General features: G+C 35.7%; 1 protein-coding gene across 6 annotated transcripts in view; it reads right to left on the bottom strand.

Annotated features, from left to right (window-relative positions):
* Positions 1-16,680, bottom strand: part of DDX60 (DExD/H-box helicase 60) — a 173,223-nt gene that overhangs the window by 107,888 nt on the left and 48,655 nt on the right. For all 6 annotated transcript variants that reach the window (XR_010156235.1, XM_063808454.1, XM_063808453.1 and 3 more), the window contains 10 exons: positions 15,640-15,781; positions 14,519-14,674; positions 12,873-12,978; positions 12,301-12,416; positions 10,917-11,077; positions 7,801-8,056; positions 2,870-3,036; positions 2,203-2,361; positions 792-941; positions 143-262 (listed from right to left, as the gene is read on the bottom strand). Coding sequence is in view for 5 of the 6 variants with exons in the window: in XM_063808454.1 (XP_063664524.1) it covers positions 143-262; positions 792-941; positions 2,203-2,361; positions 2,870-3,036; positions 7,801-8,056; positions 10,917-11,077; positions 12,301-12,416; positions 12,873-12,978; positions 14,519-14,674; positions 15,640-15,781 (1,533 nt within the window). In the remaining variant the exon portion in view is untranslated. The remainder of the gene's footprint in view (positions 1-142; positions 263-791; positions 942-2,202; positions 2,362-2,869; positions 3,037-7,800; positions 8,057-10,916; positions 11,078-12,300; positions 12,417-12,872; positions 12,979-14,518; positions 14,675-15,639; positions 15,782-16,680) is intronic.

Below are 16,680 nucleotides of genomic sequence, written 5' to 3' on the forward strand. Positions count from 1 at the left end.
TTTTTCTAAAAGTATTTTGTCTTTCATAAATTCAAATAAATTATTTTCACAAGCCTTGTGAAGATGTTGAATTTCTAGTCAAAGAGACATACAAGTACAGTTATATAATTTGATAACACACTTATTAATTAAAATACCCTACCTGACAGTTTAAGGCATCATGACGATACTCCCTGGTGAAAACACCACAGAGAGCTTCACCACTTGGCAGATTTTTCGTAAAACGATTCTGAACAGTTGCTGCCACTTGATTAACAAGGGCCTGATTGACAAAGAAAAAGATCCATTAGTCACATAATAGAGGTGAAATATAAGAGGACAACAAGAACTGTCTAAAAGTGTGTCCTGCTTTCAGTGCAGAAAGCTTACTAACCCCTTTCATCAACCCACTACTCTAAACACACTAACACATTCTCTTTGAGATAGTTGACTCAGCATACAAACCTCATTGATAAACCTCAACCTAAAGTAAAATGGAATTTAAAAAGTATTCATCAGAAGGAAAAACAGAAAATGTTGCCTATACATCAGAAAAAAAATTGTGTCTCCTATATTTGGTGACTTTCCCCTGATGTCTAAAGTTTGAATATGTATATGTTATTTTATGTACATGTTTGTGTGTGTGTATGTTTGTGTATATGTATATGTATATTATTTTAGCTTCAGACACTGGGACAAGAAAATGCAGGTTAAAAAATAAAGCGAACTAGATCTACCATGTGACCATGTTCATGATTTTTAAATAGTAGGTTCAGGAATGAAAGAGAATATTATAGTCACTTGAGCACTACCTTTGTGGGTGCAACGTACACAACCACCCCGTCGTCGCTCTCCTTCAGCACTTTCTCCATACAGTAGTAGGAGGCATAGGTTTTGCCTGAGGACGTTGGGGCAACAATCACTGCTGACTCATTCTTATCCACAACATCAAGGAGCTCTCGCTGCAGGGTGTAGAGTACCATTCGTGTCAAGAAAGTGAACCGTATGTTACCAAAACAAAGACAGTATTTATAGACTTCCAATACAATTTTCTGAACCTCAAAGGATCTGTAGGAACATCTGAAGGTCTCATGTCATTCTCTCAGAAGAGATCATTTTTATGCTTTTGAACATCTGTAAGGTGGGTTTTATGTGTGAAAAATGGAGAGGATGTCTGAACAAAATATCTTATTATTGAGAAAACATCTTGTAATTATTTGCTATTTACTAAGTGCGGCTGAGAAACTAAGTTCTAAGAAAGAGACAATATGTATATTACTGATGGTGAAGAAAATAGCTGAGGAGAAGAAACATCAAACATTCTTAATTTTACTACTGATATTCTACTTTCTACATAGAAGAATGCCAGGATGAGAGAGCTCCATCCCTTCAGCCGAAGAATGCTGACTAGCCGAAGAATGATAATAAGTCTATGTAATAGGTAGAAGGTGGGAAAACAACTCAAAACCCCAACCGGTCCACTCCTGGCCACACCTCAACGTGAATTGGGCATCAGAAGAGTTACAATGTGAATGAAATTAATGGAGAGCATTACTGCCTCTAGTCCTGCACTGAAGCAAGGAACCGGTCTTCCTATTCATGAAAAGGCGCCATGTATTTTTTAACCTACCCCACCATCATAAGAAAGATTCTGAAGGGGGCAGTCTATTAGACTGAAGCTATAAAACTGCATTTCTGTAGGCAAACATGTTCAATTTATCAGCAAGTTGGTATGGTTCAATGTATGTAGAAATGCATCCTTTTCTTCTAAATTTTATATCCCTCAATATTAATTTTATATACATTTTTAGAATAGCTACTATGGTGACAGATGCAATGTGTAAATATCTAAACAATTGTCCCTACTATTTAAACTATCCAAATTTCTCTATGCACTTTATATATTTACATATGAAATCCTATTGACACAGGGAAAACCTGGAGGCTGCTCCATGATGATACAGCTGGATGACACTGAGATAACATCAGAGCTAAACATATGACTCCATTAATGTACCTCCAAGGAAATGGTCTATATAATAAAAGAAAATCTCACTTTCTTTAAATGGGGAAAAAATAGTCCACATTTGACATTTTCAATAACAAAGTATCTTTAAATGACATGAACACCAAATATAACATGTACAGCCACAATAATGAGAAACCTCCGAGATCACATATAATAAGAAAATACAGTAATTTTTGTTTCATTTGCAGTATTACCTGCCATGTGTCGGGAATAAAATCCTGGACCCTGGGATCTGGGTCTTTTCTCTCATCTCGTATCAAATAATGGCCCATGTATTGCAGTTGGAACCGAGCTGGCCCAATGCCAACTGAATATTTATTCCTTTTCTTCACTTTTACATCATTTTCTGCATCCTGCATTATTTTAAAAGTCCATTTTGAAAATGACATTGAATTAGAATATCATTTAAATAAGTAAAACATTTATTACTGAGCACTTTCTATGTGAAAAGCATTTTACCACCTTTTAAATTTAAATTTTTTAAATCATTGTCTTAACTAGAAAAAATTAGTAGACATCAAGATTTTCAAATATACGTCATGATATTTGTGGCTACAACCTGATATATTTAAAGACAATTGAATAATCACACTAGTTTTGAGATGTTTTGCTAGAATTAAGTGCAGGGTTAGTTTTAAAGGATCTGCAGAGATTATCTGGCATTTAATCTGTTTGTCCAGGTAAGCATTTGTACAAATTTTCTAATTATGCATTACTTCAAGATTGGGCAGTTGGGTTACTACTAATAATAGTATTTTCAGTAAAAAAAAAAAAATCTGGAAGAGATGACTATCTTTGCAAAACACTTTATGTATACCTAATAATTACCCTGTTGAAATTGAGCTATTCTGATAATATTACCTGGGTTGGATGTAAAGAACTTGCCAACTCATCAAATCCTAAATACTTAAGGCATCTGGCTATGAGTTGCCGATCATCTTCTTGTAAAAGTTCTGAGTATTTTTCCATCAAGGAGTGGATCCTTTTCATCATTTGAACAGCTATACTTAAATCTTTCGTGGTTTTACCTTGATAAACAATAAACAATAAAATTGTTATAAAGACCATCAAAAATAATTCATTTGATTATCCAAGATTAATCATCTAGATGGCCTCACTGTCTCACTTGGCATTAGTGGAGGTTTTGGAGTAGAAAGGACCAAATAAAGTAAAATTGAAGTTCCACTATCCACACTTCATCATCTCTGTGGATTGTTGAGATGTAGCTATATCAGTGTTGGGAAAAAAATTGTAGTTCATAATAGAAATAAGATCAAAAAAGCTCAAGTTTGTAAAAGTTTAGGAAGAATAACAAATATTTTCTCCATCTTTTATTTTCATATGTGCTCTACTCTGTCCAAAGAAAAATATCTTTATGACTTGAAATATCTGGTTAAAACCTTAGCAACATTTATTGAGTCCTATGGTTGACCACAGATAAGTATTTGGTGTAACCATTGGAGCCCTTCAATTCAATCCACCTCTTCCAACTGTCACATTCTAGATGTTGCTAATCTCTCTCCATTGCTTTATATTCATACATACCCTTTTTGTTCCTCTGCTCTGCTTATTATTTCATACTTATTATGTCAGGGTTTCTTCTAATCAATCACCTATATTTCACCTATTTAACAATATTAACTAACACCTACTGAATACAGTAACAGGCTACAAAGGAAATGTAATACAGTTCATACTGATTGTTATGCACTGTTTTTCTAAGTGAGCAGTTCATTTAGAAAAACAATGCATAACACTTGATCATTCCCAATTAAGCAGCAGAAACAATAGGAGGTTGCTGGAGAGAAACAATAGGTCAGGGTGTTGGAGAGAACATGGAGGTCATGTGTTAAATGGATCAAAGTGTGGAGATGCTCAAAACTGACAGATCAACTAGGTTTGCTCAGAAGGACTGTCAGTTTGGAGGTATTATGGAACAAGATCATTTCACTTGCTGTGAATTTACACATCTTGATGTGAGCCTATTTCACCTGTATCTTCCTCTTTCTGCCCCTTCTTTTCTTTTTTACTACCTGCTATGGAAATTGTAAAGTAGAGCACATGGTATCCACAGCAGCTTTGGAAGAACTCAGCGTGCCAGGGAAGCATGAATACAGTGTTACCCAAAAAAGAAATGTTTACTCATTGGTCTCAAAGGTGAATGACAGATTCTTCCTGGGTGCCTCATCGTTTTTGTTGGTTCCCTTAACCATGCCCACAACTTTATAAGTTGTTCTTTTTGCACCCGTCTTTGAAGGTGCTTATGGATGTGCTATATATTTGCCCTTGGGACCCTCTCTGAGATGTCATTGCTCATTGATAAAATACAAAATTGTCCTTTTATTGGTGGTGTCAGGGATCTGAGCTAAACTGTGGTTCAAAACTATTAAATGAAAATTCCAGGCCGGGCGCAGTGGCTCATGCCCGTAATCCCAGCACTTTGGGAGGCCGAGGCAGGCAGATCACAAGGTCAGGAGATCGAGACCATCCTGGCTAACATGGTGAAACTCTGTCTCTACTAAAAATACAAAAAATTAGCCAGGTGTGGTGGCGGGCACCTGTAGTCCCAGCTACTCAGGAGGCTGAGGGAGGAGAATGGCGTGAACCCAGGAGGCGGAGCTTGCAGTGAGCTGAGATAGTGCCACTGCACTCCAGCCTGGGCGAAAGAGCGAGACTCCATCTCAAAAAAAAAAAAAAAGAAAGAAAAAAAAGAAAATTCCAGAAATACATAAATCATATGTTTTTAAAGTGCACACCATTTTGAGTCGTGTGATGAAATCTCGCACCATCTCACTTCATCCTGCTCAGGACATGAATCCTTCCTTTGTCCCCCATGTTCACACTGTAGACACCACCTTCCCATTAGTTACTTAGTAGCCACCTTGATGATCAGATTGACTGCATTGATGCCTCAGTGTTGGTGTTCAAATAACCCTTCTTTTACTTAATAGTGGCCCCAAACTGTAAAATAAGTGATGTTGGCAATTCATATATGCCAAAAAGAAGCCATAAAGTGCTTTCTTTAAGTGAAAACGTGAAAGTTCTTGACTTAATAAGTGAAGAAAAACTCATATGCTGAGGTTGCTAAGATCTACAGTCAGAAACAATCTTTTATCCATGAAGTTGTGAAGAAGAAAAAAGAAATCTGTGCTAGTTTTGCTGTTGCACCTCAAATGGCAAAAGTTTTGGACACAGTGTTTGACAAGTGCTTAGTTAAGATAGAAGGTGGAAGACATGAATAGAAAATATTTTCCAGGTGATGGAAACATGCTGCACCTGAAAGCATTGAATCTGTATGAAGACTTCAACAAGGCATCCTCTGAAATGAGTGACAATGACCCATTTTCTTCAAATATAGGATGGTTACACAAATTCAGGAATAGGCTTGGACTGAAAAATATAAAAAATACTGAAGTGGGCCGGGCTCAGTGGCTCACACCTGTAATCCCAGCAATTTGAAAAGCTAAGGTGGGCAGATCATGAGGTCAAGAGATCGATGATCCTGGCCAACATGCCAACATGGTGAAATCCCATCTCTAGTAAAAATACAAAAATTAGCTGGGCATGGTGGTGTGTGCATGCAGTCCCAGATACTCGGGAGGCTGAGGCAGCAGAATAGCTTGAACCCAGGAGGCGGAGGTTGCAGTGAGCAAGATCACACCACTGCACTCCAGTACGGTGACAGAGCAAGGCTCCATCTCAAAAACAAAACAAAACAAAACAACTACTGACTGAAGAGGCTCCATCTGCCAATGAAGAAGCTGCTGCCACATTTCTGGCAGAGTTGAAGAAGTTGGTTAGAAAGAAAGGATACCATCCAAAGCAAGGTTTTAATTGTGATGAAACCAGGCTCTTCTGGAAGAAGATGCCCAATAGAACCTACATTCATAAAAGTCCAAAGGAGGCACCAAGACATAAAACATGGAAGGACAGAGTAACCCTGGTACTAGGTGGCAGTGCTGCAGTGCATATAATAAAGACAGGCATAGCATACAGACTGAAGAAGACATACACTCTCAAAAACAAAAGCAAAAATTATCTTCTTGTGTTCTGGCAACATAATCAGAAAGTGTGAATGACAGCCAACATTTTTATGGAATGGTTCTACCAATGCTTTTTCCCAGAAGTGAAAAAATACTTGAAAGAGGAAAGCTTGGAATACTAGACAATGCACCTAGCCATCCCAAATTTGTTTTTGTTGAAAATGAAAACATTGAGATTGTATTTTTACCTCCAAATACAAACTCAGCGCCTTGACTATGGCATCATTCAGTTTGTCAAAGCCACATACACCTGCCTGGTGTTTGATTACATTCAATCAGCAATTGATGCAGACCCTAATCTGGACATGATAAGGTGCTGGAAATTATTCACTATTGCTGATGCAATAACACTCACCAAAGATGCAATGGATTAATTAAACCCAAAAACTATAAATGACTGCTGGAAGAATTTATGGAGTAAAGTCCTGAGTGATTTTCGAGACTTCCTGGGGATCAATGGAGAAGTTAGGAAAATATTTCATGCAGCAAGACTGATTGATAGAGAGAGATTTGCCAACGTGTTTGATAAAGAAGTGAAACAACATATTGAAGTTCATTAGGAAATGTTAACAAATGAGGAAATGGAAGAACTTATTGAGTCATCTAGGGAGGAAGATGAAGAACCTGAAGCAGAACCTGAATTTGCTGAAGTGTTTCAAATTACATGGATATTAAAAGAAAAAATATGGAATACAATTCTCAGATGGAACACAGCATTAAAGTCACCCATATAATCACAAAAGAATGGCAACCTTCACAGAGACACTTTGATGAGTTAAAAAGTGACAACAGTGGCTGGGCGCGATGGCTCACGTCCGTAATCCCAGCACTTTGGGAGGCCGTGGCAGGTGGATCACAAAGTCAGGAGTTCAAGACCAGCCTGGCCAATATGGTGAAACCTCGTCTCTACTAAACATACAAAAATTAGCTGGGCATGGTGGCGTGCACCTGTAGTCCCAGCTACTAGAGAGGTTGAGGCAGAAGAATTGCTTGAACCTGGGAGGTGGAGGTTGCAGTGAGCTGAGATGGTGCCACTGTACTCCAGCCTGGGTGACAGAGTGAGACTCCATCTCAAAAAAAAAAAAAGTGATGACAGTTACTGATAATGTTATTCTTCTAAAAGATTTCAGCAAAACTTTTTCAACCATGGAGGACCCCAATCATCAATATCGTCTGCTCCTAACATCAGTCATTCACTCCATCATGGCTTAATGACGCAAGGATCACCTGAAGCAGACGATCCTCCTTCTGTTGTATCATCAGAAGGTCAACAATAGCGTTCATCATTCACCTCACATCACCTCATCATGTAGCCATTTTATCATCTCACATTCTCACAAGAAGAAAAGGGTTGAGTATAGTACAATAAGGTATTTTGAGGAAGAGAGACCATATTTACATAACTTTTATTACAGTATATGGTTATAATTATTCTATCTTATTATTTGTTATTGTTGTTAATCTCTTACTGTACCTAATTTAGAAATTAAACTTTATCATAGGTATGTATGCATAGGAAAAAACAATATACATGGCATTTGGTACTATCCACAGTTTCAGGCAACCATTGTGGGTCTTGGAACATACCCCCGGCAGGTAGCAGAAACTATTGTAAAGGTAATAATATATAAAGTAAGATAGTGCATGTAAGTCTTCTAATGCAAATTTCCAGTTAACAAATGGCAACTATCATCATTACATTTGTATTAATTCTCCAACTCACCGAAATAACAAAACAGAATTACATACCTTCTTCACTTCGGCAATGTTCTTTCCAGGCTTTCAAGCAAGCAGTTAACCCCACCATTTCAACCTGAAGTTTCACAGAGCTACTTTTACAGGATTTCAAAAAATCTTCTAGGCTCTTTATTCCAGAGTGTAAATTTTCTTTCAATTGCTCTTCAATAGAAAATGACAAAGCATTCCACTTTTGCTCTTCCTTTTGTTCTTCCTTGGCAAATAACCTTTTCTTATTCTCTCTAGTAATTATTTCAGCCTTGGTCTCCTGCCCCAAAGGAAAAAACATCTCTTAAGACAAGTTGAAAATATTCCAAGATAACAGGTCATGACTGAGACAATATTATGGGTGTATTGAAGACTTTGACCATCATCCCATTCTGAGTAGATGTGAAAAATTTCTTTTTTTCTTTTGGAAATTAAGCCTCTGTTAATTTATAACTTAAGACAATTTAATTTAGGGAGTGTAAAGGCTCTCTGTAGATAATTTTCTAGATTTCTGAGTGGTGTGGTTTATAAATAAAACAGTAAATGTTGCCGGGCATGGTGACTGACACCTGTAATCCCAGCACTTTGGGAGGCTGAGGCTGGAGGATCACCTGAAGCCAGGAGTTTCAGATCAGCCTGGCCCACACGGTGAAACCTCTTATCTACTAAAAATACAAAAATTAGCTGGGCGTGGTGGCACGATCCTGTAGTCCCAGCTACTTGGGAGGCTGAGGCATGAGAATCCCTTGAACCTGGGAGGCAGAGGTTGCAGTGAGCCGAGATTGGGCCACTGCACTCCAGCCTGGGCGATGGAGCAGGACTCTGTCTCAGAAAAATAAAAAAAAAAGAAGAAGAAGAAGAGTTAATGTCACAAAATCAGAGACAAGAGACTGCCTCTCTTTTCATTTCTCCATGCTATGATATCTGCTGCTCTCTCTGGAATCGCCTGTCCTCTTCCATTCTTCCCACATCACCTCCCTGTTCTCTACTTGTTTACGATATTTCCTCCGTGAAGCTTTCCCTGACTCTCCCAAGTCGAAATCATGTATTCTTCCTCTGCTCAGACACCTATTGAAGCACACATTAACATAAACTGTAGTTGTAATTTCATTTGCCATTCCTCCTCTCTTGATTGAGATCCTTGAGACAGGAATGTGCCTTTGTTGTCTGCATGTCTCAAGCACAAAGCATTTAGTCCATAATGTTTGATGAGTGAATAAGGAAAGAGGAAGAAGAGGAGTGGATAAGAGGAACAACACAAATACAACTGATTTGCTCTTCCTCAATAAGCACTTCCAATTAACTTAAACATAGTATGGACCCACTTTTACTATGCTTTTACCAACCTGACTCATTAATCTACAAAGACAAATTAGAGAATTGTTGTATTAGCAAGAGGATTCCAACACATTTTCCACACTTCTGGTTAGTCACGAAATTAATATGTAAATGCCTGCCTATAATGAAGTCAATTTTAATTGTCATCACTCTCTAAACTAGAAACAAATAATTCTAATCAATAATATTTGAGCTTTCCCAGTGTTTAGTCTTCCTAATTTGCTGTGTTGGGCCAATTTAGCATGGTTCTGTTTCAATAGTACAAGGGTTACCTTTGACCCTTTGCCATGTAGATTTTTCTATTTTCATACATTGTATTATGTAACAAGAATGTCTGCAAATTTGCCATTTCATAACATCTCTCAAAACAACAACAACAAAAAAACTGAAAAGCAGTAGCCTTTTGTCACCCATAATAAAAAAGTAAATGTTTAATTAAGTAGTCTCACTGACAATACAATTGGCTATAAAAATGAAAAGGAGGAGAGAAACAATGATCACATAGTTGGGCTCAGAGAGGCTTCTCTTTGGCTCTTAAAACAAAAGATGGGACAGCCCAACTGCTTAAACTTTTGAAGCAGTTCAAGAATAGAGGCTTCACAGAACATGTGAGAACGTTTTAGAGTAATTTGTGATTATTTTTTGAAGTTATCCTGAGTAGAAAATACAAGAACTTTTTTGATAAGTCCTTGAACTGATGAACTACCTGTCTCTCGGAGTTCTGAAAATGTCCACTTAAGGCTTGACAAAGATATGCACATTTTCCTGATCTTGCCAAAATTTTCACAAAAGTAATTATTCAGAAGTGAAAATAAAAATATTTTTTGAGGTCTTTATATGTTCCATTCCTGATAACTTCACCACGTTTATTTCAATTTGTTAAGGTGGATATGTGACAAATACCTTTATTTGTGATTGGTTTTGTTAAGTCGGTACTTTCTCTAATATACTAAAACCTTTCATCTTGAGAGAAACTTTTTGTGAAAATAAATGCCATTTCCAAAACCCCAACTTTGAGGCCACAGAAAGATACTAAAGCCTGATGAGTTTTCCATTTGTTTAAGATGGAAACCATTTATGACCTGCCTCTAAAGTCAAATAATCAGAAAATTCAGTTTTAAAATAAAAATATCTGTACTTAGACATTAATGTTTCAGGAATTATCAACTGATAATTTTAGATCATAAACTATTAGTATTATTATTCCAGAAATAGATTGGAACTTTCCTTATTTACTCCTTGTATTCCATCCCCAGTTACGTCTCCCAGGAAAAGAGTAGAAAAACGACATCCCAAGAAGGAAAAAGGTAAGGTTGCAGGAGTACAAGCCACACAGAAAGAGGAAATGGAGAGTTCTAACCTTCCACTCACAAAATGTGGTGGATTAATCAATCATTTAAATACTTTGGAAAAGTGTAAACACTCTTTATAATTTAGGAAAAAAGTAGATAAACATTTCATATCCATTTTTACTACCTATATGAAAAAGATTTTCACTGTCATTAATGAACAACTATATTTTTAACGTTAGTTTAAAATTTCTAAACTCAAAACTTTAGTCACTTAATTATTCTTCAAATAGATAGTTATGTTATTATGTATAGAATATCATTACAACTTTTTTATGCAGGTTAGGCTTTTTCAGCCAGAGGTAATAAGTAATCGTATATAAAAATATAAGCATCTATATATCAAGAAAAGGCATTATATAAAAAGAAACCACCAAAGGGATAGATAACACATATCAACTTGAGAAAAGAAAAGGAAAATTTTTTTAATTGGATAGAATTTATAGAACCTACGTGTGCCTTTTTGCTCTTGGGCCCACTAAAATCCTTCTTTGACTTAATAGTTTGAGTCACGATGATTTTTGAAGAGACTGTTTCTAATGAATTCCCATAAAACCGTTGGAAAACATGATACTTTTGCACAGATCTAAGAACACGAGGGTCTCTAGATTTTTCTGAAAAAGAAAAGACTTAAAATGTAACTTTATTGTAGTTTTTCAATAGCATTCTCATCAATTCTTCATATTATTCCACATCCAGTAGTTAAATTAGTGGAAAAGCAATTTAATCTCATTATCTTTCTTAAAGAGAGAATGTAAAATCAAGTTATCTATGGATAATAATTCCTTTTCTTATTTAAAAGATGGAAGTGACAAAACACACTTTCATGGTCTACCTCCTAAATTAGGTATCAGGGTGCAACAAAAAAATGACGGATTCCAGTCATTACCTATGTCCTGTGCCCTGTGAATTAGTTTAAGAAGAAGGTAGAGGCAGAGTGAAGAAGACAACCATCTAAGATATTCTGACTTCTTGTATCACTGGATAGAAAAAATCCTTACTCCAGACCATAGCCACAGAGCCAGAGCCCAGAGCATGGCAGCTAAAATGGTAAAATTTAATAACATAAGATGCCCCCAAAGTCAAGATATGCCTTACTCCCTTATCTCCATAAAAACTGTAATACTCACAGTAATGAAATAACTAAGCTGATTAATTTTTCTATGTCTGTAACTATACATATCACACCAAACCACTCCGAAGCATGTTAATGGTTCATCTAAAGTATCCCCCCACACCTTGGTCATTATTTACATACCCAGGTACTTCACAGGAGCATACTTGCTATGCCTACTCCTAGGTTATTCTCAGAGTAAGTTTTGTCAACTCTAACGGGGCTGGGGGTAAGCATAGGGATACAGAAAGTTGAGATTAAGACAAGATCCCAAATTCAGTCTCTGTTGATCCACTGTTAGTGGTTTCATGGGCCTCCTTCTGTAGTTTCAACCACCCTGAGCATGAAGGCAGATAGAATGCTGGTGCTTGTTACATGCAGCCAATCGGGTGTTATGAAACAGTTAAAATTGCTTGAAAGACTATGGTCTCTATATATATGACTCCAAGGAATACATACATTGCTTAAACTACAAACCATCTTTCCTTGAAACACCTTCTAGCACTTCCTCCTAAAACACATACATATCTACATACGTACGACTGTCAATAAAGAGAAAGAGAATTTTTCATTACCATCTTTCCCAATGCACATCTAAATATCTTGTAGACTATTTTCATTCAAAAAAATTTAATTTGTGTCTTATGATAATTTTCCACTATAAAATAAGAGGCAGAGAGTAAAGTAGATTTAAATTTATGTCACTGGAGTCACAGAGCTTACCATCAAACTGACACCTGGACCTGTCATAATCATCACTCAGGGGTTTATGAGAATGCCAGTGCACAAGTTCATCAAATTCCTTTTGTTTAACCAGTGAAGTAACAATAGGATCATCACTGTGAGACAAAAAAGGCATATTTTAAATTGCACACTTCCAAATATAACACAGCACAGATTTTATTTTATAATGTTTTTGAAAATCATAGTTCCCCTTCTTCTTTCTGCAATATAATGTGGGTGGTAGACTCCAAAGAGCAGTTTATTAGAGGTTTAATAAATCAAAATCTACTCCATGTCTCTAACAGTCCCATCAATATCAACTAATAGGCATTCATTAATTCATTAATTTAAAATATGCAGCTGTAGTGATTTATTCTAAGATTAAAAACTATACAGATTTTTACATAGTAATGGCCAAAAGGCATTGAAAATTTTGATTTTAAATTCATTATGTATTACAAACACATACTACATGTAATGTACTCTAATCGTCTGCATTTCAAATAATCCTTGTTGAGTAACTCATGTATTCCACACAAGTATTTATTGAGGCATAGTTTTTGGCCTTATACCTCTTTAGAAAAGGCAAATCTTTCAAAATATCTCCAGCAAATTTATCAACCACAAAAGATGACGTTGGAATAAAACCCAAATTGGGCACCATTTCATTGGAGCTGTCTGTAAACAAACAAAAAAAAATTGAGACAAGGTCAAATGTAAAACTTTCAGACAGGAATATTACATATTATTTTCTAAAACTTCATATTAAAAACATTTTATATTAATCTTATTTACATGTATCAAGTTCAGCCCTTCTCATAAAGCTATTTCCCACAGTAAAACACTTTGGAACACAGTAGAATATAAAGAATGAGACAGCATTTTGGCATATATGTGGATATGCATGGGGGATGGGTGGGTGGATATGCATGGGGGATAGGTGGGTGAATGGATGCATGGATGGGTGGATGGATGGATGCATGGATGGGTGGATGGATGGGTAAGTAGACAGATGACAGATGGATAAATCAGATAGGTAGGTAGATGGGAAGAAGAAAGGAAGGAGGGAAGAAAGGAAGGAAGGAAGGGAGGAAGGGAGGGAGGGAAAGGAAAGAATGAAAGAAAGAAAGAGAGAAAGAAAGGAGGGAGGGAAGGAAGGATGGAGGGAGGAAGGAAGGAAAGAAAAAAGAAAAAGAAAGAAAGAAAGGAAGAAAAGCAAGCAAGCACACAGGGAGGGAGGGAGGAAGGAAGGAAGGAAGGAAAGAAGGAAGGAAGGAAGAAAGGAAGGAAGATAAAGAAAAATACCTATGCCTTTTATTTTCAAATGTGAATTCCTTTTATTATTCCTTATTATAAGACAAAGATTTTGACGACGGAAGCCTCAGAGATTATATATCTCTATACATATACATACACATATACAAAGACTTTCATGAAAATGAAATAAAAAAGAAGTAGGGAAAAATACAGATGGTAATGAAATTATTTGATATGATTACAGTATTCTCTTGAGTCCTCCTTGATTTTATACACACACACACACACACCACACACAAGATAGATAGATAGATAGATGATAGACAGATAGATAGATAGATAGATAGATAGATAGATAGATAGATAGATATTACATATCAAGTATATTATGATAATAGACAAATGAATGACTTTTTATTCTATTGAATGTCTGGTTCATGATTCCAGGTTAACCACCATTGCTCTGCCTGGGATCCTCCTAGTGCTCCCTGTGCCTGTGTTTGTCGGGATCCTTTCTTATTTAAGCCCCTGCAACTTGCTGCCTAAAAGAGGTGGAGAGCCCATGTGGCCTTCCCTAAATTTTTCAGCCCCTAGGATGTTTTGAGCTTAGCTATAATGATATAAAAAGATGTTTGGTGTCTCTTATTCAGCATCTCAAGTGCTTTACACAAAGAGATTTTTCTGTGGACCTGTAACTGCCATATTGCTGGAAATGGAAGTCATATATATCTGGCTGTGTTTTTTAATTGAAACAATATTAATTATAAGCAAAATGTAAATCTTCATAATTATAGTCACAGCATACCACTCCAAGGATACAAGAATAAAGGTAATTTATTTTTATTATTAAAATTCAAGTGCCAGAAAATTATTTATACTTGCAGCACTGAATTAGTGGTGTTTCCTAAACACTTTCAGAGGAATAATGCTTTCATTTCAGATTAATTTAGAAATTTATTACCTTTGATTGGTGATGGTTTCTTTTCAAGAAAACAAACTTTTGTTGTTCTCAGAGGAAATGGCTGTCCAACCTCAAAGTCTCTGACCAACTTTGATACGGTATTCCAGAGATATTCATAATCTTTCATAATGGTATCTCCCAAATTCAAATGTAGGCCTACATAACAATTAAAAACTCTAAATACTAGAAGCCATTCACTCCCACACAAAGAATCATTAGTCACATTTTGAGTAAATTCATGGAATTCTGAAATACTTTCCACATAGTGAAATTTTTAGTGAGTTCCACACTGGACATAAATGAAAATGGTCACTAGTGTTGACTATGAGATACAGATTGTAAAGTTTATCTTGTTTTTATTGTTAATAACTAAGTATTAAAATTGTAAGTACATTAACCCACAAACGCATCGTGAACATTTAACTACTCTTTAAGGTAATAAAAATGTTATGCCACACATAACTTTACAACCAACAAAACAGAATAAAAACTTTAGTTTTTGAGAGATGAGAAAATTGGTAAAGGATTGTTAAGTTTATATGCAGCTAATTCATTACAATGATTACAACATGAAGGAACCACATCACCATGGTCAAAGCTTCAATAATGTTCAATCAGTTAGAGTTCTGTCCAAATATGTTTTTGTTTTGTTTGGTTTGGTTTTACTATTAGGAAACATCAGAAATCTTACCCTAAGAAAAGATTTTAAAGAAAGAAAAACAAATTACATATAAAAATATATAAATTAGCCTTATCTTTTGGAAAAAAATAAATTTTCTAAATATCTCAATAGTAGTGAAATAATTAATTAAACTTTATGAAGAAATATTATGCATGCATTTAAATGAAAAGTTCAACTTCTGAAATTAACTGAAAATGCTGGACACGCAAACATATATTTTCTCCTGAAATACTTTTAATGTCATATTAAGTGAAAAACATATTTTAAAATACAGCATTCCCTCTGATTGCAACTAAAATATTACATAAATATGTGAACAAAGATGAAAATAATTGCTATGTTATATGATGGAAGTACAGAAAAATTATTTTGTAGTTTTAAATTCCTTATAAAGTTTATCTGTGGATGGAAGTATGATTATAATATACTGAGATGGTACCTTTTACATTTTCATTTTCATAGTAAAAAGCAATATTCTTCAACAAAAGCTCATCATTTAAGTCAGAAAGGTGAATTAAATTCAGATTCCAAAATTCAAAAGTATGTATATTTCTTAAGATGAAATATTCACACCACTTTTTCTGAAAATTGAAAGGAAAACCAAGTTATTGGCAATATTCATATTAGCAATAAACTATAGGGTTCATATGCTTCTGAACTGAAAGGCAGTGGGCAGGATGGTTCCAATCCTTGTTAATGCAAGCCCATTCAGGCTGGGTAATGGTGAATGCTTTACATCTTAAGGAATTAAAGCATAAAATAAAATAAAAACTGATCCAAAAATGCGTTCTGTATAGTTCTTTATCCCGAATCAAGGAAATCTGCATTTGACTCTTAAAATAGTGTTTTTCTCACACTGTTACCCACAGATAGAATTCCAAAGCTACAGAAATACTTCTGCTTTGAAATGTGCTTCTGTTCTTTATTTAGATTTTAATATGTTCAGATTTAACTTTCAGGTCAAAAGAGCATTTTAAAAAATGTGTTTGAGTGTTCAGGGACCTAGAAGATGCTGAACCCTTCAAACTCTTAAGATTCCCATCCACCTACCTGGTTGGTCTCCATGCTTCAAGATTCAGCGTAAACCTCATGGAATGATCCCTTCTACGATTTGCTTAGTTGCTTTCTCAAGAGGCCTCAAGAAATGTCAAAAATTTCTTTTATTTTGAAAATATTAGGGGCTACCTGAAATTACACTTCCAGCTACAGAGTGTTACCAAAAATCAGGCAAGGAGTATGGGAAAGGCAGGAAGGTTGGCTGACTATGGGCTGATCAGCTGTTACTCCACAGGGCATATATTTGGAAGCTGGACAGAGTGAAGTCAGATCTCAACTTGATCATTCATTAGCTGTGCTCATGGACCACATAGCTGAGTCCAAGTTTTTCCTTTGCAAAATGAGGACATAAGAGGATCATTGTTATGTCTAATTAAAGACTAATGTTTTCTATTAGGTAAAGTACAACCTAGACCTTAGTCTC

Source organism: Pan troglodytes, chromosome 3 (genome assembly GCF_028858775.2).
Source record: "Pan troglodytes isolate AG18354 chromosome 3, NHGRI_mPanTro3-v2.0_pri, whole genome shotgun sequence".
NCBI lineage: Eukaryota > Metazoa > Chordata > Mammalia > Primates > Hominidae > Pan > Pan troglodytes.